General features: G+C 43.1%; 1 protein-coding gene across 1 annotated transcript in view; it reads right to left on the bottom strand.

Moving 5' to 3' along the window:
- cpne2 (copine II) overlaps positions 1–26,490 on the bottom strand; it is a 167,275-nt gene that overhangs the window by 95,571 nt on the left and 45,214 nt on the right. Inside the window, exons 5-8 of the mRNA XM_034177110.1 lie at positions 22,278–22,361; positions 21,996–22,085; positions 18,178–18,276; positions 4,697–4,783 (exon numbers count right to left, since the gene is read on the bottom strand). Coding sequence (XP_034033001.1) covers positions 4,697–4,783; positions 18,178–18,276; positions 21,996–22,085; positions 22,278–22,361 — 360 coding nt within the window. The remainder of the gene's footprint in view (positions 1–4,696; positions 4,784–18,177; positions 18,277–21,995; positions 22,086–22,277; positions 22,362–26,490) is intronic.

A 26,490-nucleotide genomic window follows, 5' to 3' on the forward strand; every position in this document is an offset into this window, starting at 1 on the left:
ACACGCAGAAAAACTGCCCCAAACGGTCAAAACAGCAGCACTCGTCCTTAGAGACTGGGCTAAGGGTGGGTCATAATACCCACACGGGGGAAACCCCGTAAATCTGCACGAATCCCAGTCACAATCCTAAGTGAGGATTTAACCCTTCACGCCCCAGCACTAGTAGACACGGGGTCGGAAGGGAATCTGCTGGACAGCAGATGGGCAAGGGAAATAGGGCTCCCTCTGGTGGCTCTGCCTTCACCTTTGAAGGTACGGGCACTAGATGGCACCCTTCTTCCATTAATCACACACCAGACACAGCCCGTGACATTGGTTGTGTCTGGGAATCACAGGGAGGAGATTGTGTTTTATGTAACACCTTCTACCTCCCGAGTGATTTTAGGGTTTCCATGGATGGTGAAGCACAATCCCCGGATTGATTGGCCGTCTGGGGTTGTGACACAGTGGAGCGAAACCTGCCACCGGGACTGTTTAGGATCCTCGGTTCCACCCGGTGTGACAGCTAATGAGGAGATCAAAGTCCCCCCCAATTTGACGGCGGTGCCTGAGGAGTACCACGATCTTGCTGACGTCTTCAGCAAAGATTTGGCACTCACTCTTCCCCTGCACCGACCGTACGATTGTGCAATCGATTTGATCCCGGGCGCTGAGTACCCGTCCAGCAGGCTGTACAACCTCTCACGTCCGGAACGAGAGTCAATGGAGACCTACATCCAGGACTCCTTAGCTGCCGGGTTGATCCGGAACTCCACCTCCCCGATGGGTGCGGGTTTCTTTTTTGTGGGTAAGAAGGATGGCGGACTCCGTCCATGCATCGATTACAGAGGGCTGAACGAAATAACGGTTCGCAACCAATACCCGTTACCTCTGTTGGATTCGGTGTTCACGCCCCTGCATGGAGCTCAAATATTCACCAAACTCGATCTTAGGAATGCGTACCACCTGGTTCGGATCCGGAAGGGAGACGAGTGGAAGACGGCATTTAACACCCCGTTAGGTCACTTTGAGTACCTGGTCATGTCGTTTGGCCTCATCAATGCGCCCGCGACGTTCCAAGCTTTGGTTAATGACGTCTTGCGGGACTTCCTGCACCGGTTTGTCTTCGTGTATCTAGACGACATCCTCATCTTTTCTCCGGACCCTGAGACTCATGTCAAGCATGTACGTCAGGTCCTACAGCGGTTGTTGGAGAACCGGCTGTTTGTGAAGGACGAGAAGTGCGAGTTCCACCGTACTTCTTTGTCCTTCCTGGGGTTCATCATCTCCTCCAACTCCGTCGCCCCTGACCCGGCCAAGGTTGCGGCGGTGAGAGATTGGCCCCAACCAACAAGCCGTAGGAAACTGCAACAGTTCCTCGGTTTTGCAAATTTCTACCGGAGGTTCATTAAGGGTTACAGTCAGGTAGTTAGCCCCCTGACTGCCCTGACCTCCACTAAAGTCCCCTTCACCTGGTCGGATCGGTGCGAAGCCGCGTTTAGGGAGTTGAAACGCCGGTTCTCGACTGCACCAGTCTTGGTGCAGCCTGATCCAAATCGCCAGTTCATAGTTGAAGTGGATGCCTCTGACTCAGGGATAGGAGCCGTGCTGTCCCAGAGCAGGGAGTCCGACAAGGTCCTCCACCCTTGTGCCTATTTTTCCCGCAGGTTGCCCCAGGCTGAAAGGAATTATGATGTCGGCAATCGGGAACTCCTGGCGGTGAAGGAGGCTCTTGAGGAGTGGAGACACCTGTTGGAGGGAGCGACGGTGCCCTTCATGGTTTTCACGGAGCATCGGAACCTGGAGTACATCCGGACCGCCAAGCAGCTGAACCCCAGGCAAGCCCGTTGGTCACTGTTCTTCGGGCGCTTTGACTTCCAGATCACATACCGCCCCGGGACCAAGAACCACCGATCGGATGCCCTGTCCCGGGTGCACGAAGAGGAAGCCAAGGCCGAGTTGTCAGACCCAACAGAAACCATCATCCCCGAGTCCACTGTCGTGGCCACCCTCACCTGGGATGTGGAGAAGACTGTCCGGGAGGCCCTGGCACAGAACCCGGACCCGGGGACCGGCCCGAGGAACAAACTATACGTCCCACCAGAGGCCAGAGCTGCGGTTTTGGACTTCTGTCACGGTTCCAAGCTCTCCTGTCATCCAGGGGTGCGCAGAACCGTGGCAGTGGTCCAGCAGCGCTTCTGGTGGGCGTCTATGGAAGCCGACATCCGGGATTACGTCCAGGCCTGTACCACCTGTACCAGGGGCAAGGCTGACCACAAAAGGACTTCGGGACTCCTCCAGCCTCTGTCGGTGCCTCATCGCCCCTGGTCCCACATCGGCCTGGACTTCATCACGGGCCTCCCGCCATCCCAGGGCAATACCACCATCCTCACGATAGTGGACCGGTTCTCCAAGGCGGCCCACTTCGTGGCCCTCCCGAAGCTCCCGACGGCCCAGGAGACGGCAGACCTCCTGGTCCACCACGTCGTGCGTCTGCATGGGATACCATCGGACATCGTCTCGGATCGTGGTCCTCAATTCTCTTCCCAAGTCTGGAGGAGTTTCTGCAGGGAACTCGGTGGCCACCGTGAGTCTCTCGTCCGGGTACCACCCTCAGACAAACGGACAGGCAGAGCGGGCTAACCAGCAGCTGGAGCAGGCCCTCCGCTGCGTGACCTCCGCGCACCCGACGGCCTGGAGCAACCATCTGGCCTGGATCGAGTACGCCCACAACAGCCAAGTTTCATCTGCCACCGGCCTCTCCCCATTTGAGGTGTGTTTGGGGTACCAGCCCCCATTGTTCCCGCTCGTGGAGGGAGAGGTCGGAGTGCCCTCGGTCCAGGCCCACCTCCGGAGGTGCCGCCGGGTGTGGCAGACCGCCCGTTCTGCCCTGTTGAAGACCCGGACGAGGGCCAAGGACCATGCAGATCGCCAGCTTTCCCCGGCCCCTGCATACCAGCCCGGGCAGGAGGTGTGGTTGTCGACCAAGGACATCCCGCTTCAAGTGGAATCACAAAAACTCAAGGACAGGTTTATTGGTCAATTTCCCGTCCTCAGTCCGGCCGCAGTGAAGCTGGCAGCTTTAGCTTCACTGCGGATCCACCCAGTTTTCCATGTGTCACGCCTCAAACCTCATCACACCTCACCACTCTGCACCCCTGGACCTGCACCGCCTCCTGCCCGGATCATCGACGGGGAGCCGGCATGGACTGTGCGTCGGCTCCTGGACGTCTGTCGAAAGGGTCGGGGGTTCCAGTATCTGGTGGACTGGAAGGGGTATGGACCCGAAGAACGCTCCTGGGTGAAGAGGAGCTTCATCCTGGACCTGGCCCTCCTGGCCGATTTCTACAACCGTCACCCGGACAAGCCTGGTCGGGCGCCAGGAGGCACCCGTTGAGGGGGGGTCCTGTTGTGTGGGCCGCTTGTGCGGGCTTCAAGCACGAGAGGGCATCATAGCAACTGGGAGTGACAGCTGTCACTCGTCAACACCAGCTGTCACTCATCAACCACAATATCCATAAAAGCCGGACTGCAACTCCACCTCCCCACCGAGAAATCAGCTACCACTCAGGTAATTTCTCTGCTGACTTGAAACTGCATTATAGTCTGAACTCTTTGCAGCCGTATTCCTGTGGTGTTCCTTATCCGTTGGATTGGCGTTAGGTGTGATCTTCGACGGCTTCGCTCCACACTCCATCCAGATAAGTGGTTAGACAGAAGCTGCACGAGTGTGTGATTGGAGGTGGAGGTTTTCCCTCCTGGAGGAATTAAGCACTGAAAGATTGCTGGGTGTGTATTCACACACCCACCATTAACTGTTTCTGTTTCTGCCAGCAGTACCGGGTCTGACTGCTGAAGACAGTGGCCACCTGGGGCGCAGGACTTGGCGGCTCCGGTATTCTTCAGGTCCGTTGGCGGTGGAAACTGTGTGGGATCCGGCTCTTCTCTGGCCAGATGTCTTCTATCTTCGAGCCTGCCGACACATCACCTTGTGTATGATTGACCATCCTCATCCTCTGTTATTGTCTGTATTTCGTTGTGCGATTCACAACATTAAATTGTTACTTTTTGGCTTATCCATTGTCCGTTCATTAACGCCCCCTGTTGTGGGTCCGTGTCACTACACTTTCACAACAACTTCAATTCATAGAATGCGCCCACAGACAGCCACAATCAACACTGACACTAGGTGTCAAACATAAAAGAGACACAAAAATTCAGAAACGGTCACTTATTACAAAGATTTTCAGCTTGTTGAGATTTGTGTGAAAAGCAATTAGCCAACAGAGTATTACAGAATTAAAAAAAAAATCTAATTTTCTGAGCTACTGTTCCTCATTCACGATTTAATCTCACAAGGTCTTTAATCTGTACAGAAAATCAACTGTGAATTTTGAATTGATGTCGATTTTAATGACAATTTCTACCTCCTGCTCTGCTTACTTTATTCATAACATTGTTTCACAGACTGCAACAGATCTTATTTTCCTAACTTATCCTGAAACCAGTGCCCTGACATATGAAAGTTAATAGCACGTCAAAGAGACTTCATGTTTTATTCTTGCCGCCTTTATTCACAAATAGCCTGCCTATTGATTTGAGAAGTGTGTGTGTATGAGACATATGATTCCGCTGCTCAAAGCAGTCTGGCTAATTACAGCTTAATGGTAAATCATCCATTCAACCATCCACATATTCATCCATTTACCACACTCACCTTACACGACCTGAGAACAATAATCCCAGAGTTTTTGTAATTCTTCTTTTTCTTCTGTTTCTTTGGGTTGATGCACTCGAACTCTACCTACAGAGTCAGACAAGAGAAATGTGCAAAAAGTGGTAGTTGCAAAGAAGGTAGCAAAAGTGTTAGAAAACAAAATATTTTGTTCTATTTCCAGAGAGGAAAATTATAAAGAAGTAGAAATGACAGTGTCATTGGAAAGAGGAACAGAGTATGGTGGCTGAAAGAGGCCACAACACTTCCACATTAAGACAGTGCTACCAGATGCAGAAAGCACAATCACAATAAATAAAAAAAAAAAAACACCTGCAGAAATTTTGGAACAGGTAGTTGATTCGGAAGAACATCTTGCAAAAAAAAAGAAAAAAACCCACACACACACAAATATAACCAACAGCACAGGTATCAATTTAATTAACTCCGCCAACAAAGTTGGAGGAGGTTGTTATCGCCCCTCTTTTTCTGTTTGCTTGTTTGTGAACAGCCTGGAGCCCACAATTTTTCATATATCATTATGAAATTAATACTGAAGATTCATATCCTGATAGGCAAGAACTGATTACATTTTCAAGATCATAGGTCAAAGGGCAAAGTCAGGAAAAATCTTGGAATATTGGAAAAATCCTTATCTTTAACATTGAATTTATTTTCAAAAATTCAAAATTCTGTCAAGAAAGATCAAATTTCTTTCATATTTGAATGCTTTATGTAGGATGGTAAACTATCGATTGAAAAAGTTTGATCTGGATCTAATCCAGATTACAGATTTTGTGGGCATTTACATTTAACATGAAAACCCCACTGAATGTATATTTTACATTATATCTTAATCAAATGTGCCCCAATCACTTTCATACTTGAAATTTAAGGTGCAGACTGGCACTCATTATCACCTGACAAAGTTGGATCTGGATCTGATCCGGACTATGACTGAATTTATTATTGAAAACCCCAATGTGGTGTACATTTTGCATTATATCTCAATCAAAAATGTCTTAATCACTATCATTTATGGCAATGAGGTGCAAACTGGCATTCACTATGAATAGATTAAGTTTGATCTGCATCTGATCTGTGGATTTAGTGGATATTTGATTCTTTTTAACATTGAAAAGCCCTTTTGTTCTATATTTTGTATTATATTTTAGCTTATGAAAATCCACTTCTAACAGGACTTTGACCTTGAAAATTTTTTTCCAAGCTAAAAATTTGTGTAATTGGAAACTAGTGTTGGGAAGTTTGCTCTGTATGAACATGGAGCTCCAGTTTGAAAATGTTTCTGCTGCCATTTCAGCCAACACACCCAACAGAAGATGCACTGCAAAGCTCTACAACAGAAATACTAACAACACAAAAAGATGTTTCTGCCTCAAGCACTTTTACTGACTTCTACTGTTCAATGCACTGCAAATAAAACCAAAAAACAGCTATCTTAAGAATAAAATCATCAATAAAATAAATAAAGTTACTCAGCTCTGCCGAGAAGGATAGAGTTAAAAAGAGGTGCAGTGCAATGAACAGTCTGTTAAAGTTACATTAAAGTCCTCTGGGCACAAACCTCTTTTTGTGTTGTGGAGATCTGCAGCAGACATGTAATTAAATTGCTGCATGTGCTGCAGGTTATATCTGTTTTTATTCATGTTGCAAGCATTTTTTAAGATATTTTTTTATGCAGCCACCTGTTGCTGAATTGCTGCAGGTGTTTTTTTGTATTTATGTTTTCTGAATTTGCTTGTGTTGTCTGAGTTTGGAAGTGAGGCTTCTGTCAGACACCACAGCAGGAATAAGAGACTGATTTAGAGACTGATTGAATCTGAACGTACTCCACCGCCTCGAGTGATTTCAAACTGACTCTTCTTCAAATTACCAACTTGGACAACTTTGACTTGGTAATTTATTATAAGACTATCAGAAAAATGTGTTGGTTTGAATGCATAATGCAAAAGATAAAAATAAATAAATAAATAAATAAATGTGGTGACCATATTATATTAGTCCAACAATGAATTGTTTGAAAAGATTTTATTATTGTCATCATCTTTGAGCGTGCTGTTGCATACTCTGCTGAAGCAAGTTGAAGAAAACATCTTAGATTAAAATACATGTAGGATCAAAGTCAGTAATACAAGTTAAATATGCATTTGACTCTCCTATATATATATATATATATATATATACACACAGTGAGGAAAATAAGTATTTGAACACCCTGCGATTTTGCAAGTTCTCCCACTTAGAAATCATGGAGGGGTCTGAAATTTTCATCTTAGGTGCATGTCCACTGTGAGTGACATAATCTTAAAAAAAAAAAAAAAAATCCAGAAATCACAATGTATGATTATTTAATAATTTATTTGTATGTTATTGCTGCAAATAAGTATTTGAACACCTGTAAAAATCAGTGTTAATATTTGGTACAGTAGCCTTTGTTTGCAATTACAGAGGTTAAAAGTTTCCTGTAGTTTTTCACCAGGTTTACACACACTGCAGCAGGGATTTTGGTCCACTCCTCCATACAGATCTTCTCCAAATCTTTCAGGTTTGGAGTTTCAGCTCCCTCCAAAGATTTTCTATTGAGTTCAGGTCTGGAGACTGGCCAGGCCACTCCAGGACCTTGAAATGCTTCTTACGGAGCCCCTCCTTAGTTGCCCTGGCTGTGTGTTTGGGGTCATTGTCATGCTGGAAGACCCAGCCATGACCCATCTTCAATGCTCTTACTGAGGGAAGGAGGTTGTTTGCCAAAATCTCGCAATACATGACCCCATCCATCCTCCCTTCAATACGGGGTGCAGTCATTCTGTCCCCTTTGCAGAAGAGCACCCCCAGAGTATGATGTTTCCACCCCCATGCTTCACCGTTGGGATGGTTTTCTTGGGGTTGTTCTCATCCTCTAAACATGGTAAGTGGAGTTGAATTCAAAAAGCTCTATTCTGGTCTCATCTGACCACATGACCTTCTCCCATGCCTCCTCTGGATCATCCAGATGGTCAACCATGACAGCATCATGTGTTACTAATGTAATCTTTGTGACTGTGGTCCCAGCTCTCTTCAGGTCATTGACCAGGTCCTCCTGTGTAGTTCTGAGCTTTCTCAGAATCATCCTTACCCCACAAAGTGAGATCTTGCATGGAATCCCAGACCGAGCTTGGGTTTCTTCCACTTTCTAATAAATAATCATAACAGTTGTTGTCTTCTACCAAGCTGCTTGCCTGTTGTCCTGTAGTCCATCCCTACCCCTTCCCCTAACCTTAATAATAATCCTAACCATAACCTCCATGCCCCGCGTGTCACACCAAACCTGATACCACCATGAATTCATTTTGTGATACCGTCACGACAGTTTCGTGACAGTTTCACAAACTGATAGTTTCAATCACTTTTCATTTTGTTTGTTTGTTTTGGTTTAACATTCTATTGTTAATGATCACATTTCTGTCATAATATGGTTTGCTGTGTGGTTAATTCTCCAAACAGATAATCCAAGATGTCTGTGCCACAGTATTTGCATCAAGTGAAATTACTGTGTGATGCCATTTTGGATGCTAACAGTGACAGCATTTGAAGCAACTAGCAGTACCTTGAGGACATTAGGGCCACTTAATCCATGATGACTGAAGAAATAAGGAGGTCATAATTTTTAATGGCCACACCAAAGCAAAACCATTACAAAAATCGCCGCTCAGTCCCAAAAGTATAATGTGACAAGCCAGTCAGCACCAAGTGACCAAGTGGTCGGACACAAATGCAGGATTCAGGTCTCAGCTTAATAGAGTTTAATGTCAGGGCTTGCGTGGGTCGGTACACAAAATGGCAGTCCAAAAATAGCAACGGTAACCAAAGCATAGGCAGAGACAGGATCCAAAAAAACAGGCAGACAGGTCGATACACGGTAAAGCTAAACGGGACTGTGAAAACTCTGAATTCAAATGCTCAAAAGAGGCACAAGGCACAACAATCTCACAAGTGATAAAAGAAAGAGTGATGAATATAGAGGACGTGATCAGGAGGAAATGCACCACAGGTGTGTCAGGAAGGTTCCAGAAAGGGGGAGTGGCAAGCAGGGAGGGAGGACCAGAGGGAAACGCCCGACACCAAACACTCAACACCAGACAAGAGAAATCCCTCCACAAAACCCCAGTGCAAAAATACCCTCATACCATAAACAAGAGGAAAAGAAAAAAAAAAACCCCACACACCCAAATCGTGACATAATGTAATTAGCACTCGAACCAAGGTTAGCCTGTTAGCTGAACTTAGTGATTTGTCCTGCCCAGATCATACACGGTCTCTCCTATTCTCCACCTCTTCACCCGTATATGGGCGGCCGACAGAGAGACACACACACACACACACACACACACACACAAACACACAGACAAAGTGCTTTATATATACGAGGGCTGTCCATAAAGTATAGGTCCTTTTAATTTTTTTCAATAACTATATGGATTTCATTCATATGTTTTTACGTCAGACATGCTTGAACCCTCGTGCGCATGCATGAGTTTTTCCACGCCTGTCGGTGACGTAATTCGCCTGTGAGCACTCCTTGTGGGAGGAGTCGTCCAGCCCCTCGTCGGAATTCCTTTGTCTGAGAAGTTGCTGAGAGACTGGCGCTTTGTTTGATCAAAATTTTTTCTAAACCTGTGAGACACATCGAAGTGGACATGGTTCGAAAAATTAAGCTGGTTTTCAGTGAAAATTTTAACGGCTGATGAGAGATTTTGAGGTGACACTGTCGCTTTAAGGACTTCCCACAGTGCGAGACGTCGCGCAGCGCTCTCAGGCAGCGTCATCAGCCTGTTTCAAGCTTAAAACCTCCACATTTCAGGCTCTATTGATCCAGGACGTCGTGAGAGAACAGAGAAGTTTCAGAAGAAGTCGGTTTCAGCATTTTATCCGGATATTCCACTGTTAAAGGAGATTTTTTTAATGAAAGACGTGCGGACGGGTCCGCGCGTCGGGATGCAGCCGGCGCGGTGCGGTGGCACAGGAAAAACACCTCCGTGTTGATAACCATTTGTAAAATCCAGGCGGCTTTTGATGGCTTTCAGTGGAGTGAGTATATGAGAAATTGTTTAACAGCTGGACATGTTCCAACTTGTCCTTAAGGCTTCCAACAGAGGTGTTTTTCCTGTGGCGGAGCGTCGCGGCGGCTGCGTCCCGACGCGCGGACCCGTCTGCACGTCTTTCATTAAAAAAATCTCCTTTAACAGTGGAATATCCGGATAAAATGCTGAAACCGACTTCTTCTGAAACTTCTCTGTTCTCTCACGATGTCCTGGATCAATAGAGCCTGAAATGTGGAGGTTTTAAGCTTGAAAAAGGCTGATGACGCCGCCTGAGAGCGCTGCGCGACGTCTCGCACTGTGGGAAGTCCTTAAAGCGACAGTGTCACCTCAAAATCTCTCATCAGCCGTTAAAATTTTCACTGAAAACCAGCTTAATTTTTCGAACCATGTCCACTTTGATGTGTCTCACAGGTTTAGAAAAAATTTTGATCAAACAAAGCGCCAGTCTCTCAGCAACTTCTCAGACAAAGGAATTCCGACGAGGGGCTGGACGACTCCTACCACAAGGAGTGCTCACAGGCGAATGACGTCACCGACAGGCGTGGAAAAACCCACGCATGCGCACGAGGGTTCAAGCATGTCTGACATAAAAACATATAAATGAAATCCATATAGTTTTTGAAAAAAATAAAAAGGACCTATACTTTATGGACAGACCTCATACAGTGGATCCGGAAAGTATTCATAACCCTTCACTTTTTCCACATTCTGTGATGTTACAGCCTTATTCCAAAATGGAGTAAATTAATTTTTTTTCCACCCCATGATGACAACATGATTTTTTAAATTATTTTTCAAATGTATGACAAAATGAAAAAACTAAAAAATCACGTATACGTAAGTATTCACACCTTTAGCTAAATACTTTATTGAGGCACCTTTGGCAGCAATTATAGCCTCAAATCTTCTTGAATATGATGCCACAAGATTGGTGCACCTATCTTTGGACAGTTTTGTCCATTCCTCTTTGCAGCACCTCTCAAGCTCCATCAGGTTGGACGGGGAGTGTCGTGCACAGCCATTTTCAGATCTCTCCAGAAATGTTCAATCAGCTTCAGGTCTGGCCTCGGGCTGGGCCACTCAAGGACATTCACAGAGTTGTCCTGAAGCCACTCCTTTGATATCTTGGCTGTGTGCTTAGGGTCACTGTCTTGCTGAAAGATGAACCATCGCCCCAGTCTGAGGTCAAGAGCGCTCTGGAGCAGGTTTTCATCCACATGTCGTTTTCTCTGGGCCCCTCCCCAATCGGACCGCAAGTGACATGTTTAGCCGCATGTTCTCCCTGAATTGCTGGCTGTCTGAGTGGTGTCCAAAAAATGAGGTGGGCTTCATAAATAATTGGCAAACCTTCTGGGGAAAACCTGGTCTTGTTAGGAGAGACGGCATCCATCCCACTTTGGATGGAGCAGCTCTCATTTCTAGAAATCTGGCCAATTTTCTTAAATCTTGTAGTAGAGTTGTAGTCTTACACACCTCTCTGCAGCTTCTCTCCCCCTGCCATCCCCTCATTACCCCATCCCCATAGAGACGGTGCCTGCTCCCAGACCACCAATAACCAGCAAAATCTATTTAAGAATAAAAATTCAAAAAGAAAAAAATAATATAGCACCTTCAACTGCACCACAGACTAAAACAGTTAAATGTGGTCTATTAAACATTAGATCTCTCTCTTCTATGTCCCTGTTAGTAAATGATATAATAAGTGATCAACATATTGATTTATTCTGCCTTACAGAAACCTGGTTACAGCAGGATGAATATGTTAGTTTAAATGAGTCAACACCCCCGAGACACACTAACTACCAGAACGCTCGTAGCACGGGCCGAGGTGGAGGATTAGCAGCAATCTTCCACTCCAGCTTATTAATTAATCAAAAACCCAGACAGAGCTTTAATTCATTTGAAAGCTTGTCTCTTAGTCTTGTCCATCCAAATTGGAAGTCCCAAAAACCAGTTTTATTTGTTGTTATCTATCGTCCACCTGGTCGTTACTGTGAGTTTCTCTGTGAATTTTCTGACCTTTTGTCTGACTTAGTGCTTAGCTCAGATAAGATAATTATAGTGGGCAATTTTAACATCCACACAGATGCTGAGAATGACAGCCTCAACACTGCATATAATCTATTGTTAGACTCGATTGGCTTTGCTCAAAATGTAAATGAGTCCACCCACCACTTTATTCATACCTTAGATCTTGTTCTGACTTATGGTACGGAAATTGAAGACTTAACAGTATTCCCTGAAAACCCCCTTCTGTCTGATCATTTCTTAACAACATTTAAATTTACTCTGATGGACTACCCAGCAGTGGGGAATAAGTTTCATTACAGTAGAAGTCTTTCAGAAAGCGCTGTAACTAGGTTTAAGGATATGATTCCTTCTTTATGTTCTCCAATGCCATATACCAACACAGTGCAGAGTAGCTACCTAAACTCTGAGTGAGATAGATTATCTCGTCAATAGTTTTATATCCTCATTGAGGACAACTTTGGATGCTGTAGCTCCTCTGAAAAAGAGAGCCTTAAATCAGAAGTTCCTGACTCCGTGGTATAACTCACAAACTCGCAGCTTAAAGCAGATAACCCGTAAGTTGGAGAGGAAATGGCGTCTGACTAATTTAGAAGATCTTCACTTAGCCTGGAAAAAGAGTCTGTTGCTCTATAAAAAAAACCTCCGTAAAGCTAGGACATCTTACTACTCATCACTAATTGAAGAAAATAAGAATAACCCCAGGTTTCTTTTCAGCACTGTAGCCAGGCTGACAAAGAGTCAGAGCTCTATTGAGCCGAGTATTCCTTTAACTTTAACTAGTAATGACTTCATGACTTTCTTTGCTAATAAAATTTTAACTATTAGAGAAAAAATTACTCAGAACCATCCCAAAGACATATCGTTCTCTTTGGCTGCTTTCAGTGATGCCGGTATTTGGTTAGACTCTTTCTCTCCGATTGTTCTGAGTTATTTTCATTAGTTACTTCCTCCAAACCATCAACATGTCTATTAGACCCCATTCCTACCAGGCTGCTCAAGGAAGCCCTACCATTAATTAATGCTTTGATCTTAAATATGATTAATCTGTCTTTATTAGTTGGCTATGTACCACAGACTTTTAAGGTGGCAGGTATTAAAACACTACTTAAAAAGCCATCACTTGACCCAGCTAACTTAGCTAATTATAGGCCAATCTCCAACCTTCTTTTTCTCTCAAAAATTCTTGAAAGGGTAGTTGTAAAACAGCTAACTGATCATCTGCAGAGGAATGGTCTATTTGAAGAGTTTCAGTCAGGGTTTAGAATTCATCATAGTACAGAAACAGCATTAGTGAAGGTTACAAATTATCTTCTTATGGCCTCAGACAGTGGACTCATCTCTGTGCTTGTCCTGTTAGACCTCAGTGCTGCTTTTGATACTGCTTGACCATAAAATTTTATTACAGAGATTAGAGCATGCCATAGGTATTAAAGGCACTGCACTGCGGTGGTTTGAATCATATTTATCTAATAGATTACAATTTGTTCATGTAAATGAGGAATCTTCTTCACAGACTAAGGTTAATTATGGAGTTCCACAAGGTTCTGTGCTAGGACCAATTTTATTCACTTTATACATGCTTCCCTTAGGCAGTATTATTAGGCAGCATTGCTTAAATTTTCATTGTTACGCAGATGATACCCAGCTTTATCTATCCATGAAGCCAGAGGACACACACCAATTAGCTAAACTGCAGGATTGTCTTACAGACATAAAGACATGGATGACCTCTAATTTCCTGCTTTTAAACTCAGATAAAACTGAAGTTATTGTACTTGGCCCCACAAATCTTAGAAACATGGTGTCTAACCAGATCCTTACTCTGGATGGCATTACCCTGACCTCTAGTAATACTGTGAGAAATCTTGGAGTCATTTTTGATCAGGATATGTCATTCAATGCGCATATTAAACAAATATGTAGGACTGCTTTTTTGCATTTGCGCAATATCTCTAAAATTAGAAAGGTCTTGTCTCAGAGTGATGCTGAAAAACTAATTCATGCATTTATTTCCTCTAGGCTGGACTATTGTAATTCATTATTATCAGGTTGTCCTAAAAGTTCCCTGAAAAGCCTTCAGTTAATTCAAAATGCTGCAGCTAGAGTACTGACAGGGACTAGAAGGAGAGAGCATCTCTCACCCATATTGGCCTCTCTTCATTGGCTTCCTGTTAATTCTAGAATAGAATTTAAAATTCTTCTTCTTACTTATAAGGTTTTGAATAATCAGGTTCCATCTTATCTTAGGGACCTCATAGTACCATATCACCCCAATAGAGCGCTTCGCTCTCAGACTGCAGGCTTACTTGTAAGAGTAGAATGTGAGGCAGAGCCTTCACCTTTCAGGCTCCTCTCCTCTGGAACCAGGTCCCAATTCGGATCAGGGAGACAGACACCCTCTCTACTTTTAAGATTAGGCTTAAAAACGTTCCTTTTTGCTAAAGCTTATAGTTAGGGCTGGATCGGGTGACCCTGAACCATCCCTTAGTTATGCTGCTATACACTTAGACTGCTGGGGGGGTTCCCATGATGCACTGAGTGTTTCTTTCTCTTTTTGCTCTGTATGCACCACTCTGCATTTAATCATTAGTGATTGATCTCTGCTCCCCTCCACAGCATGTCTTTTTCCTGGTTCTCTCCCTCAACCCCAACCAGTCCCAGCAGAAGACTGCCCCTCCCTGAGCCTGGTTCTGCTGGAGGTTTCTTCCTGTTAAAAGGGAGTTTTTCCTTCCCACTGTCGCCAAGTGCTTGCTCACAGGGGGTCGTTTTGACCGTTGGGGTTTTTCCGTAATTATTGTATGGCTTTGCCTTACAATATAAAGCGCCTTGAGGCAACTGTTTGTTGTGATTTGGCGCTATATAAATAAAATTGATTTGATTTGATGTCTTAGGTGGATTTTGACAAACTCCAGGCAGGCTGCCATGTGCCTTTAACTAAGGAATGTCTTCCGTCTGGTCACTCTACTATACAGGTCTGATTGTTAGATTGCTGCAGAGATAGCTGTCCTTCTGGAAGGTTCTCCACTCTCCACAGAAGAATGCTGGAGCTCTGACAGAGTGACCATGATATTCTTGGTCACATCCCTGACTAAGGCCCTTCTCCCCGGATCGTTCAGTTTAGACAGGCAGACAGCTCTAGGAAGAGTCCTGGAGGATCCAAATGTCTTCCATTTACAGATGATGGAGGCCACTGTGCTCACTGGGATCTTCAAAGCAGCAGAAATGTTTCTGTACCCTTCCCCAGATTTGTGCATCAAGACAATCCTGTCTCGGCAGTGTACAGACAATTCCTTTCACTTCATGCTTGGTCTGTGCTCTGACATGCACTGTCAATTCTTCTTCTTTCGGCTGCTCCTGTTACCATTTCCATCTCACCTTGTCCTCTGTATCTTCCTCTGTCAGACCAACAACCTGCATATCCTCTCTGAGCACATCCATAAACCTCCTCTTTGGCCCCCCTCTTCTCCTCCTGCCTGGTGACTCTATCCTCAGCATCCTTCTCCCTATATACCCTGGGTCTCTCACTTTCCAAGATTTTATTAAACAATCTGGTTGGAATGTCCACTGCCATTTCTCCTAGACATTTCCATGTCTCCACTGGAATGTTATTTGGACCAACTGCCTTTCCACTCCTCATCCTCAAAATATTCCCTCCATCTTCTCAACACACTCTCCTCACTTGTCAGCACATTACCATGTGCATCTTTTACGACCCTAACCTGCTGCACATCCTTTCCAGCTCTGTCCCTTTGTCTGGCCAAATGGTACAAGTCCTTTTCTCCTTCTTTACTAGTCAATTTATTGTACAGCTCCCTATATGCCTTTTCCTTAGCTTTTTCTACTTCTCTTTTCACCTTACATCGCATCTCCTTGTACTCCTGTCTACTTTCTTCATTTCTCTAACCATCCCAATTCTTTATGCTAACCTCTTTCTCCTTATGTTTCCATCACCAAGTCTCCTTGTCTTCCTTCCGCTGTTCAGATGTCACACTCACTACCTTCCTAGCTGTCTCCCTCACCACATCTGCAGTACTTTTCCAGTTGTCCAAAATTGCTTCCCCTCCATCCAGTGCTTCTCTCATCTGCTCACTGAATTTCACACAACAGTCTTCCTCCTTCAGCTTCCACCATCTGATGCTTTGTTGAGCTCTCACTCTCTTCTTCTTCTTTACCTCTAAAGTCATCCTACAAACCACCATCCTATGCTGTTTAGCTGCACTCTCTCCTCCCACCACTTTGTAGTCTCCGATTTCTTTTAGCTTGCATCTCCTACAAAGAATGTAGTCAACCTGGGTGCACCTTCCTCCACTCTTATATGTCACTCTGTGCTCCTTCCTTTTCTTAAAGTAGGTATTCACCACAGCCATTTCCATCCTTTTTGCAAAATCAAATACCATCTGTCTTTCCACATTCCTGTTCTTGATACCATATCTACCTCATCACCTCTGTTCCCTTTGCCAAAATTCCCATTGAAGTCAGCTCCTATCACCACTCTTTCATGCTTGGGCACTCTCTCCACCACCTCATCTAACTCGCTCCAGAAATCTTCTTTCTCCTTTGTCTCATAACCTACCTGTGGGGCATATGCACTGATGATATTAATCATCACCACTTCAATTTCCAGCTTTACACTCATCACCCTGTTGGTCACTTGCTTAACATACTCTTCCTTTAAAATGTCCACAACACCATTTCTCTTCCTAACCACCCCATGATACAACAGCTTGAACCCACCACCTATGCTCCTGCTCTTACTTCCCTTCCACTTGGTCTCTTGCACACATGTCTACCTTCCTCCTCTCCATCATGTCAGACAGCTCTCTCCCTTTACCAGTCATACTTCCAATATTCAAAGTCTTGTCTCTCACTTCCACCCTTCCAGTTTTCCTCTTCTCCCTACGTCTGTGGACACATTCTCCCCCTCTTCTTCTTCTTTGCCCAGCAGTAGCCCAATTTTCACCACTACCCTGTTGGGCAATGGCACTGGTGGCGGTCATTGTTAACCAAGGCCTCGACTGATCCGGCATGGAAATTCAATTTGTACTCTGCATGGTTGTGGTGGCTTGTTTTTATGCCGGATGCCCTTCCTGACTCTACTCATTTGTCCATGCTTGGGACTGGCACCCAGAGTGTACTGGCTGCACAGCCCATGTGGCTGAGAATTGACACCTTTAAGATTAATACCCTGCCTCCTTCTAACCTCCTCATTTTTGCGGGCTTGGGACTGGCACTCAGAATGTACTGGCTGCACACCCCATGTGGCTGAGTTGACATGCACTGTCAACTGTGAAACCGTATATGTAGACAGGTGTGTGGCTTTCCAAATCATGTCCAATCAACTGAATTTACCCCAGGTGGACTCCAATTAAGATGTAGAAACATCTCAAGGGCGATCAGTGGAAACATGAAGCACCTGAGCTCAAATTTCATCGATTTTGGAAAAAGGCTCTAACATATCAAAATGTGGAAAAAGGTAAAGTGCTTTGAATACTTTGCAGGTGCATGGTAGGACGACCTTTTAAACCTCATACTGCTAAACCATTAAAAACTGATGCAAATGATGAGCAAATTTCACACAAACAAAATAAAGATAACTATTTATGAATTGTTTTCGCACAACAAATGTGTGCTCAAAGGAAACATGTCATGCACATGCAGATATTCATTTCTGACTAGCCTGATGTAAACAGACCTTTGCAAGCAAAACACTAATGACAGACTTGTAGGTTGCAAATCAGCTGATAACTCGCACGTCATGTAGTACTTTATGACTTGTCATGTTATCAGAACTTCACTAAAGACAATTTTACATTTCAAAACCAATTTGTATCCTTGTGGTTTTTTTCCCCATTCTTTTTCTTGCTTGTTTTTCGGTGACACCACCCCCACATCATTACCACTCACAAAACGATTCAGCGGGAGAACAAGTAATAATGTTCTTTACACACAAAAACAGATACACACATACAACTGCATGAATGCAGTGAATGCACACATGCATGCCACACAAACAGATTCCTGCTGTATTTGTTCAGACATACAGAGCAATTACTGAATGATTCGTGTTCGGAAACATCCACCAACAGACTATCAATTAAGTTGTGTAGAGCTTTCAGGGTTTCAATGTGCAAGTGCAAGCTGTACATCCAGGATCATTCTGGACTCATTCCAGTAGTAACACAATATGACATCCTTGTAATACTGACAAAATACCACCCCCATATAAGGTACAAACGAGGTTGTATAAATGTTGAACTGTTGTTCAAATATCTGCTGGATAGGCAAAATTTGTACTAGTTGTCAGATCTGCATGTAAAATGTAATTGCATTCACACAGACACAACCTTTGTTTACCTCCACTGAGTTCTGTGCTTCACTCATCTTGGTGACAGTGGTTTGAAACTCTCCTATGAAGTCATGGCCTCCATCGTTGTCGTAGTCGTAACACAGGACCTGTTGTTGAATGTCACATATAAGATCACACGACAGTCATCCGTCTCCATACATCCTTCTCTATACTCAAAGTTTCACTTATGAGCATCCGGTGCAGCGGAAGGCAAAGAGCGTATGAGCCTTGATTTTAACTGTTCAATTCAGTGAGTGATTTCACTGATGAGCTCTGAATGTCAACTCAAAGTGAGACAGGCAGACAGGAAGTAAACTGATGTTTTGGATGAACAATAACTCAACAGCACCTTCCTGACACCTCATGTCAAAGGTTTTGTTTTCTTTTTTGGAGCGAGCAATGAGCGATTTCATTGATGCAGGATGAAAATTAACTGGAGCGGAGAACGATAATGAGCGAGGTGGTCTGAAGTTGCTGCGAGCAGCAGAGCAGAGAGAGAGAGAGAGCACAGCACACCCTGCTGCAGATGTAACAAAACAGATTCTAACACATCTCAAATTGCATATTCATTAAGGCAAACACATTAAATGGAGAATATGTGCTATTTTGCTCACTTAAAAGACACAATCCTCATGCATAACATTATTAGATCAGATTGCACATTTGTTGGCTGATGGTATGGAGTTTTTATAAACCTAAACTTTAGTAAATCAGGCCTATTTTGAATTGTAATATGAACCATACCAGTGAATAAAAAATGTCATCCAAAATCATGAAAAAGCAATAAAAAGAAATGCTGTGTACACTGTCTAGTGAAATAATAATAATAATAATAATTGTATTTATACAGCACTTTCAGGAACAGACTCTCCCGAACATCACCATCGCTTGGAAAAGTCAGGAGAAGTCCATTTTTCCCCCCTGAAAATCAGTGGACTTGGCCAACTGATCTGAGGCTCACATAGTGTAGGGAAGACGAGGCGCACATTCAGTGATCAGAACAAGCTGAGTGAGGTCAGTATGCACATTCTGCCTTCATCTTCCTGATAATTTGGAGAAATTATTTCTGTGTTTGTACCCATGCATTGACCTGCTCCAGGGAGCAGAGTAGAAAACAGCAGCAAAGGCTGTCTACTTTTAACAAGCTCCTTTCATATAAACATGTAAATGCTTTTCCCTGCTCATACGAGGTCTGTCCATAAAGTATCATACCTTTTTTATTTTTTTTTTAAACTATATGGATTTGATTCATATGTTTTCACGTCAGACAAGCTTGAACCCTTGTGCGCATGCGTGAGTTTTTCCACGCCTGTCGGTGATGTCATTCGCCTGTGAGCACGCCTTGTGGAAGGAGTGGTCCCGCCCTGTCGTCGGATTTTCATTGTCTGGAAATGGCGGAATGATTTAGGGGTTTTTTTCCCATCAGAATTTTTTCAGAAGCTGTTAGAGACTGGCACCTGGAAACTACTCGAAAAATGTATCTGGCTTTCGGTGAAAATTTTACGGGCTTCACAGAGAATAAGGTCTGGTAGTACAGCTTTAAGGACCCCTTTAAGTGTGGACATGTCTATCTCGGCTTTCAATGCTTACCAGTCCAGTAAGTATCAGTGAAATTGTGGAGAGCTAGACATGTCCAAACTTGTCCTCTGGCACGCCGAAACAGAGGTGTTCCTTTGTCTCGCTTCCAAAGCGAATCGGTCGTGACGCGCGAAGCCTCCGCGCAGCTTTCCATGACAAAATCTCTTGTTAAAAGTGAAATCAGCCGGAAAATGGCTGATGTCCAGCTCTTGTGATAACCAGAGAAAGAGCACACGACGGTCTCGTATCCACATAGCCATCAGCTCAGAAATGGTCCTGTGGCGTGTGCCGTGTTGTCGCAGCTCGGAGCGCGGCGTGCTGAGCGTCCTTAAAGGGGTCCTTAAAGCTGTACTACCAGACCTTATTCTCTGTGAAGCCCGTAAAATTTTTACCGAAAGCCAGATACATTTTTCGAATAGTTTCCAGGTGCCAGTCTCTAACAGCTTCTGAAAAAATTCTGATGGAAAAAAAAACCCAAATCATTCCGCCATTTCCAGACAATGAAAATCCAACGACAGGGCGGGACCACTCCTTCCACAAGGCGTGCTCACAGGCGAATGACGTCACCGACAGGCGTGGAAAAACTCACGCATGCGCACAAGGGTTCAAGCTTGTCTGACGTGAAAACATATGAATCAAATATATAGTTTAAAAATAAAAAAATAAAAAGGTACGATACTTTATGGACAGACCTCGTATCTTCACTGCAAATCTGCATCAAGGTTTATGCAGTTATTACAGTTATTAGAACAATTCATCATAACAAGAAATCTGTATTTTACACGATCATGTTTTTTAAATGAATCTGCGGTCCATATGAGTTCCAAACAGTGTGTGTGTGTGTGTGGGGGGGGGGGGGGGGGGGGGGGGGGTAGTGTGCCTTAATTGAGAGAGTGACAACATAATGAGTCAAAAAAAAAAAAAAAACAGTCCCGTGACTCATGGTGCCATCTTGGGTTCAAAATAGCGTTGGCTGTTAATGTGTCTGCATGTAAATCCAGCTATTTTATTTATTTATTCGCTGAAAATGCCGGGTTGTTGTGCATTTGGATGCACAAATAGACACAACAAGGGCTTCAAGATGTACAGATTCCCTTCAGATCTGAACAGAAGAAAAATTTGGGAAAATAAAGTCAGCCGTGTGGGATGGAAGCCAAAATCATCATCAAAGCTTTGAGAGGTAAATTTATTGTTCAGTCCCATGTACAGTAAAACTCACCTCAACGGTCATCGTATAAACCAGATGCCAAAAAAGTCCCAAAGTTTTTGTATTGTTTTCCACGTAATAAACACCGTATATACCAGATTTTGTACAACAGATTTTTGCTCACATCGGATAAAATGTCCCATCCAATTACAATGTATTTCCATTAAAAACCCTGAGCAGTCTGGATGTGCACAGTAACAGAGGTACAAATTAAAGTTCAGCACTCTGACGCTCGCTGATTTGAGGAAAGTGGGACCGGAGTCATTGCTGTGATTAAAAGCCAACCATTTATTTTTTCACACCGTGTTCAGACTGGGACCTGAAGCCTGATTTGTTAAACCTGTCAAATCAGACACAAAAGGCTGTGATATGACACTTTTCTGCTTTTACTCCTTCGTTTGCCATCATATTATAACAGTTTTTGTGATGCGCACGATGATTAAAAATGGATCAGAAAAGTCTGCACATTTACTGCACAGAGTCGGTAAAAGAGGAAAATGTACCGCTTACCTTTGATTTGGAGGTGATGATTGGAGAAAGAAAAGCTTGTTGAGGGTCAAATTAGTCCGGAATAAAGCATAATCCAGAGACGGAGAACTTTAAAACTGTCACGAACGTCACTGCATGACACAGAGGTACAGAGCTGCCGCTACATAAATCAGGTTTTAAATTAATTAAATAAATAATGATAAATTGTAAATATATGTAAATTTGATAGCTTAGCTATTTTTATATTTATTTTGATTGTACCTACACCTGGATGTGTTGCTGTATGTGGTTAAATGATTTTTAAAAAATGCTGAAAACATTAAAGGTTCATTCAATAGTTCAGCACAGTTGGAACCAAAATGGCGCCATGTTCTGAATTGGCGTCACTCTCTCAATTAAGGCACTCTAGGAAAGAGCAATATGAATCCCGAATTAACTGTGTTGTTAGATGTCATTATGATTGTTATCTGTATTTATGTTGCTGCAGCGGGGAACAATAAAGCATAAATCACAGATATAAGACCAGTCAAACTAAAAATATTCACAACTCACCTTAATGCTTCTGTCCACATCCCCATTGCAGAGAGAAATGAGAGGCACAGTGAAAGGTTTCCACACTGGATCTAAAGTGTTCTTTATAACCTGAAGACAACACAACAGTGGGTATGGAGTGAATGAAACGGTTTGCCTAACATCTGCAATCTGTTTCCTTCAGCTTTCTGAGCTTAATTACATTTACAGTGTCTCACCGACCTGGTTTAGCTGGTAATGAAAGCTCATATTTGATGATAATAACAGTTAGATGAAGGAGTTTAATCCCTGCTGATGACTCACTTCTGTCCTGTGCACCAGCATCCATTTGCCATCTTCTCCCTGTTTGTGAAATTCCAGGTACGGGTCTGATTTTCCAAAGAAGTCCTGACAGGGATAACAATGATATTTGATTCTAGTAAAGACCTTCAGCCCACAGCCAGTTCTGCATTGTCTTATAACAGAAAAATAAACTATACTGCACATTTTTTCAACAGGTTCAATTTCTATCATTCATAATATGGTTCAAATATTTGTCCGGTTAGGTGGGATGCATTCTAAACATCAGCGAATTGTATTACTGACCAGCTCAGGTTAAATCTTAGAGGTTGCGTCGGTGCCCTCAATGCATCTACCACACTACAGAACCGTCCTGTGCCTGAATTGTAACAATTTATGCAGAAAAACATTCTATCCAAACCTCTCAAAAGTAACCGTAATCTGCCCCAGTCATGTGAAACATGGATTTCCCCTTGGCTTTCTCCAGCTGCAGTGGTCCTCAACACTCAGTCTGCCTGCTGGATCATGTTCAGAGAAACACGCCACATGTCCAAGCTGCCACAGGTGGCATTCCCTCACAATGCAAGTGACACTTCTCATCTTTATCTCTTTAAGTAACCATTCCTTTTACACAAAGTCATTTCAGGGATATCTAAGGATCCTCCAAAGACACCAAGGACCAAATACTTTCAGTCATCGAGCTGAGTATTTTCATAGTTATATAGTTTTGTGTGTGTTGGTGGTTTCTGAACAGCTTTGGGACTGGAAACCATCAGTTTGTGCACTTCAAGCAAAACATGGACAAGTTTGTGAGAAATTAATTTTTAAAAAAATGAAGATGCATGATACGAGTCAGTTTTAATAATACCACAGTAAAGGTGATTTGTCATTTCATTTATTTATTCATTCATTTATATTTTGTTTTGTTCAATAAGAAGTTGTAGTTTTGTATAAATAACAATGTTTAAAATAAACTAGTGTGTTGCCCGTGGGGATCCATGGTCTCTAGATTGTGTAGTGTTTATAAAATAGGTATAGTAGCTGACATTTTCAAGGGTGGTAATAAACTGTGCAAAATTTCTATAATGAGTTGGAATGGTGTGTGATTCCAGAATGTTTTTCGAACCTTAGATGTTAGACCTCAACAGTTTTTAGAAGACGAACTCGACCTTTTTATTTTGTGTTAATTATGTAATTTTTTTAATGTTAGGTTACTCTTAATGTATTTATAAATTGTTTAGGTTCTTCTTATCATATACACACTATTATTATTATTATTATTATTAGGGATGTGATCACGTGATCGGAAATCGGGCCCGATCACATGGTTTCAGACTTGATTGAAATCGGACGTTGCATTCCGATCAGGAATCTGATATAGATTTTATCCTCATTATTTTGATCAGCGCTATTTCAAGCTCATTACTGCAGATTAATGGGCCTTTCACGCATCGGAAGCGTCGGGAGTGTCAGAGGCATCAAGAATCAATCTAAAAAGCATTATTTTCAATGAGACGTGTTGCTTTTTAGAGGCGTCAGAAGCGTCGCGTCAAAAACCGAACTAAAGCGATGCTTCTGATGGGAGCACGCATTGCTGCTTGTTGGCAGGCTGACGCGGTCAAAGCTCAACCCAATCTTTTTTTTTTTTTTTTTTTTTTTTTTTTTTAATTGAACTAAAGAAAAAAACAAGTTCAACCCAATCCAACTTTCGACGCTCTGAGCTGTGACATAGCTTCTCGCTGTCCAATAGGAACAACACGTCGGGCCAAAACACGGAAGACTAGTGGCAGAAACCACTGATCTGTACAAAACAGATCGGTGCAGAAACCACTGATCAGTACAAAACAGAAACATGTCACAGGACTGCTCATTTATAGAGCAGTTTTCTGAATAAAAATCCTTGGAAATGTTTTTTGTTGTTGTTTGTTACCTCAAAATTTCTGATTACTGTTTAAAAAAGTTTAGAACACTTGTAATTAAAATAGCTAAATTAATAAGTGGTTCTTTAGAAACCTTCCATCCATCCATCCATTTTCTTCCGCTTTAGCAGGAGTCGGGTCGCGGGGGCAGCAGTTCAAGCAAAGCCGCCCAGACCTCCCGATCCACACACACCTCCCCCAGCTCCTCCGGGGGAACCCCAAGGCGTTCCCAAGCCAGCCAAGAGATGTAGTCCCTCCAGCGAGGCGTCCAGGGGGCATCCGGAAAAGATGCCCGAGCCACCTCAACTGACTCCTTTCGACGTGGAGGAGCAGCGGCTCGACTCCGAGCTCCTCACCCTATCTCTAAGGGAGCACCCAGCCACCCTGCGGAGGAAACTCATCTCGGCCGCTTGTACTCGCGATCTCGTTCTTTCGGTCATGAGCCAAATCTCATGACCATAGGTGACGATCGGAACGCTGTTTGCTGACGATGTGGTTCTGTTGGCTTCATCAAATCAGGACCTTAAACATGCACTGGGATGATTTGCAGCCGAGTGTGAAGCGTCCAGGATGAAAATCAGCACCTCCAAATCCGAGGCCATAGTTCTCGACCGGAAAAAGGTGCTTTGCCCTCTTCAGGTCGATGGAGTGTCCTTGCCTCAAGTGGAGGAGTTTAAGTATCTTGGGGTTTTGTTCACAAGTGAGGGACGGATGGAGCGTGAGATCTTTAGAAACCTTTCATCTGTAAATTAAAACCACCTGTTATTTCAGATTAGATAATTTCTTGTTTAACATAAGGAACCTTGGACATTTATTTTTAGACAAATAAAATAACATGGAAATTTGTACATTTTTAAAGTCTGGTAGATTATTACTTGATTGTTCAAGCTACCTCAAGGAGAAGTGCACTGTTTAAGTGATAAATAATAAAATAAGGTGATTAAAATGAAAATATATATTTAGCATTTGTTCATGGTTCATTCAGTTTTTTAAAGTATTGGATCGGGACTCTGTATCGGCAGATACTCAAAATCAGACAACTCAGAATCGGATTGGGGCCAAAAAAAAACCTGATCGGGACATCCCTAATTATTATTATTAATTTGACTTCTATTTTGTCATTTGATTTTTATATGGACCACAATAGAAATAAGTGTTTTCACTTTATTGTGTAATCCATATATTTTTAACATATTTACAATTATATTATATACTTACATTGAACTTACTGAATAAAATTACGCACTCACAGTTTTAATATATAGATGATTTTCTGCCCCCTGCTAGATTGGCGTGTGAGTCCAGACTGCAAATATCAATGTCCATTGTTCCGTGTTGTTAGCTAATATATGTAGTTTCTCTAAAATATTAGGCCTACCAATGTTCCGTTTTGGACATTCATTTCAATTTATTGAAATTGAATTCCTCCTTGTCCCAAAATACATAAGCATACCAAACCGCAAATGTCAGCTGTCCCCAGTTTGTGCATGGTTAAAATTGCATGCACGCACACGCACGCACGCACACACACACACACACACACACACACACACACACACACACACACACACACACACACACACACACACACAGCTGTTTGTCTTTTCTGCATTTGCTGTAAGCAGGTACTTTTAATTTGAGAAACAGAGGCAGAGGCGGAAGAAATTAAAAACACAACACATTTCACTCATGGTGCCAAAATAACATTTAACTCACTCATGGTAACAGTAACATAAGACTTATCTAAACTGACTAAACCAATTGAACTACAAAAATATGCAATAAATTAATAACACTGCAATAAATCAATAACACTAACAACAGTGTTAAACTAACATGAACCACAATGACATATAAAATCCAAAACTCCCATGATGCATTGCAGCACAACATCCATTGTTTACTGGTTAGCTAAAATAGGTAATTTCTCCAAAAATATTTGTCCTATCAACTTTCTGTGTTCATCCTTGACCCAAAATACATAAGCATACCAAATGGCAAATGTCAGCTCTCACCAGTTATTGTGTGCTTGAAGCCATACACACGCATGCACAAATAGGCCACTTGGCTATTATAATGCAGATTTCAGTGAAGTTTGGAAGCAAAAGATGTGTGCATATGTGTATGGGTGTGGGGGGGTCTAAAATATTCTCACCTACAAAACTGGGGCCCTACAATAAAGGTTTGAAAACCACGGGCTTAACTGAAAAATACTTGTACTTCACTTGAGTTTAGAGGAAGATCAAATACTGCAAGTGCTTTCTGTTGGCTTATTTCTGTAGGGATCTGTGTACAGTTATCACATATGCACAAATTGT

This window comes from Thalassophryne amazonica, chromosome 8 (genome assembly GCF_902500255.1).
Source record: "Thalassophryne amazonica chromosome 8, fThaAma1.1, whole genome shotgun sequence".
Taxonomy (NCBI): Eukaryota; Metazoa; Chordata; class Actinopteri; order Batrachoidiformes; family Batrachoididae; genus Thalassophryne; species Thalassophryne amazonica.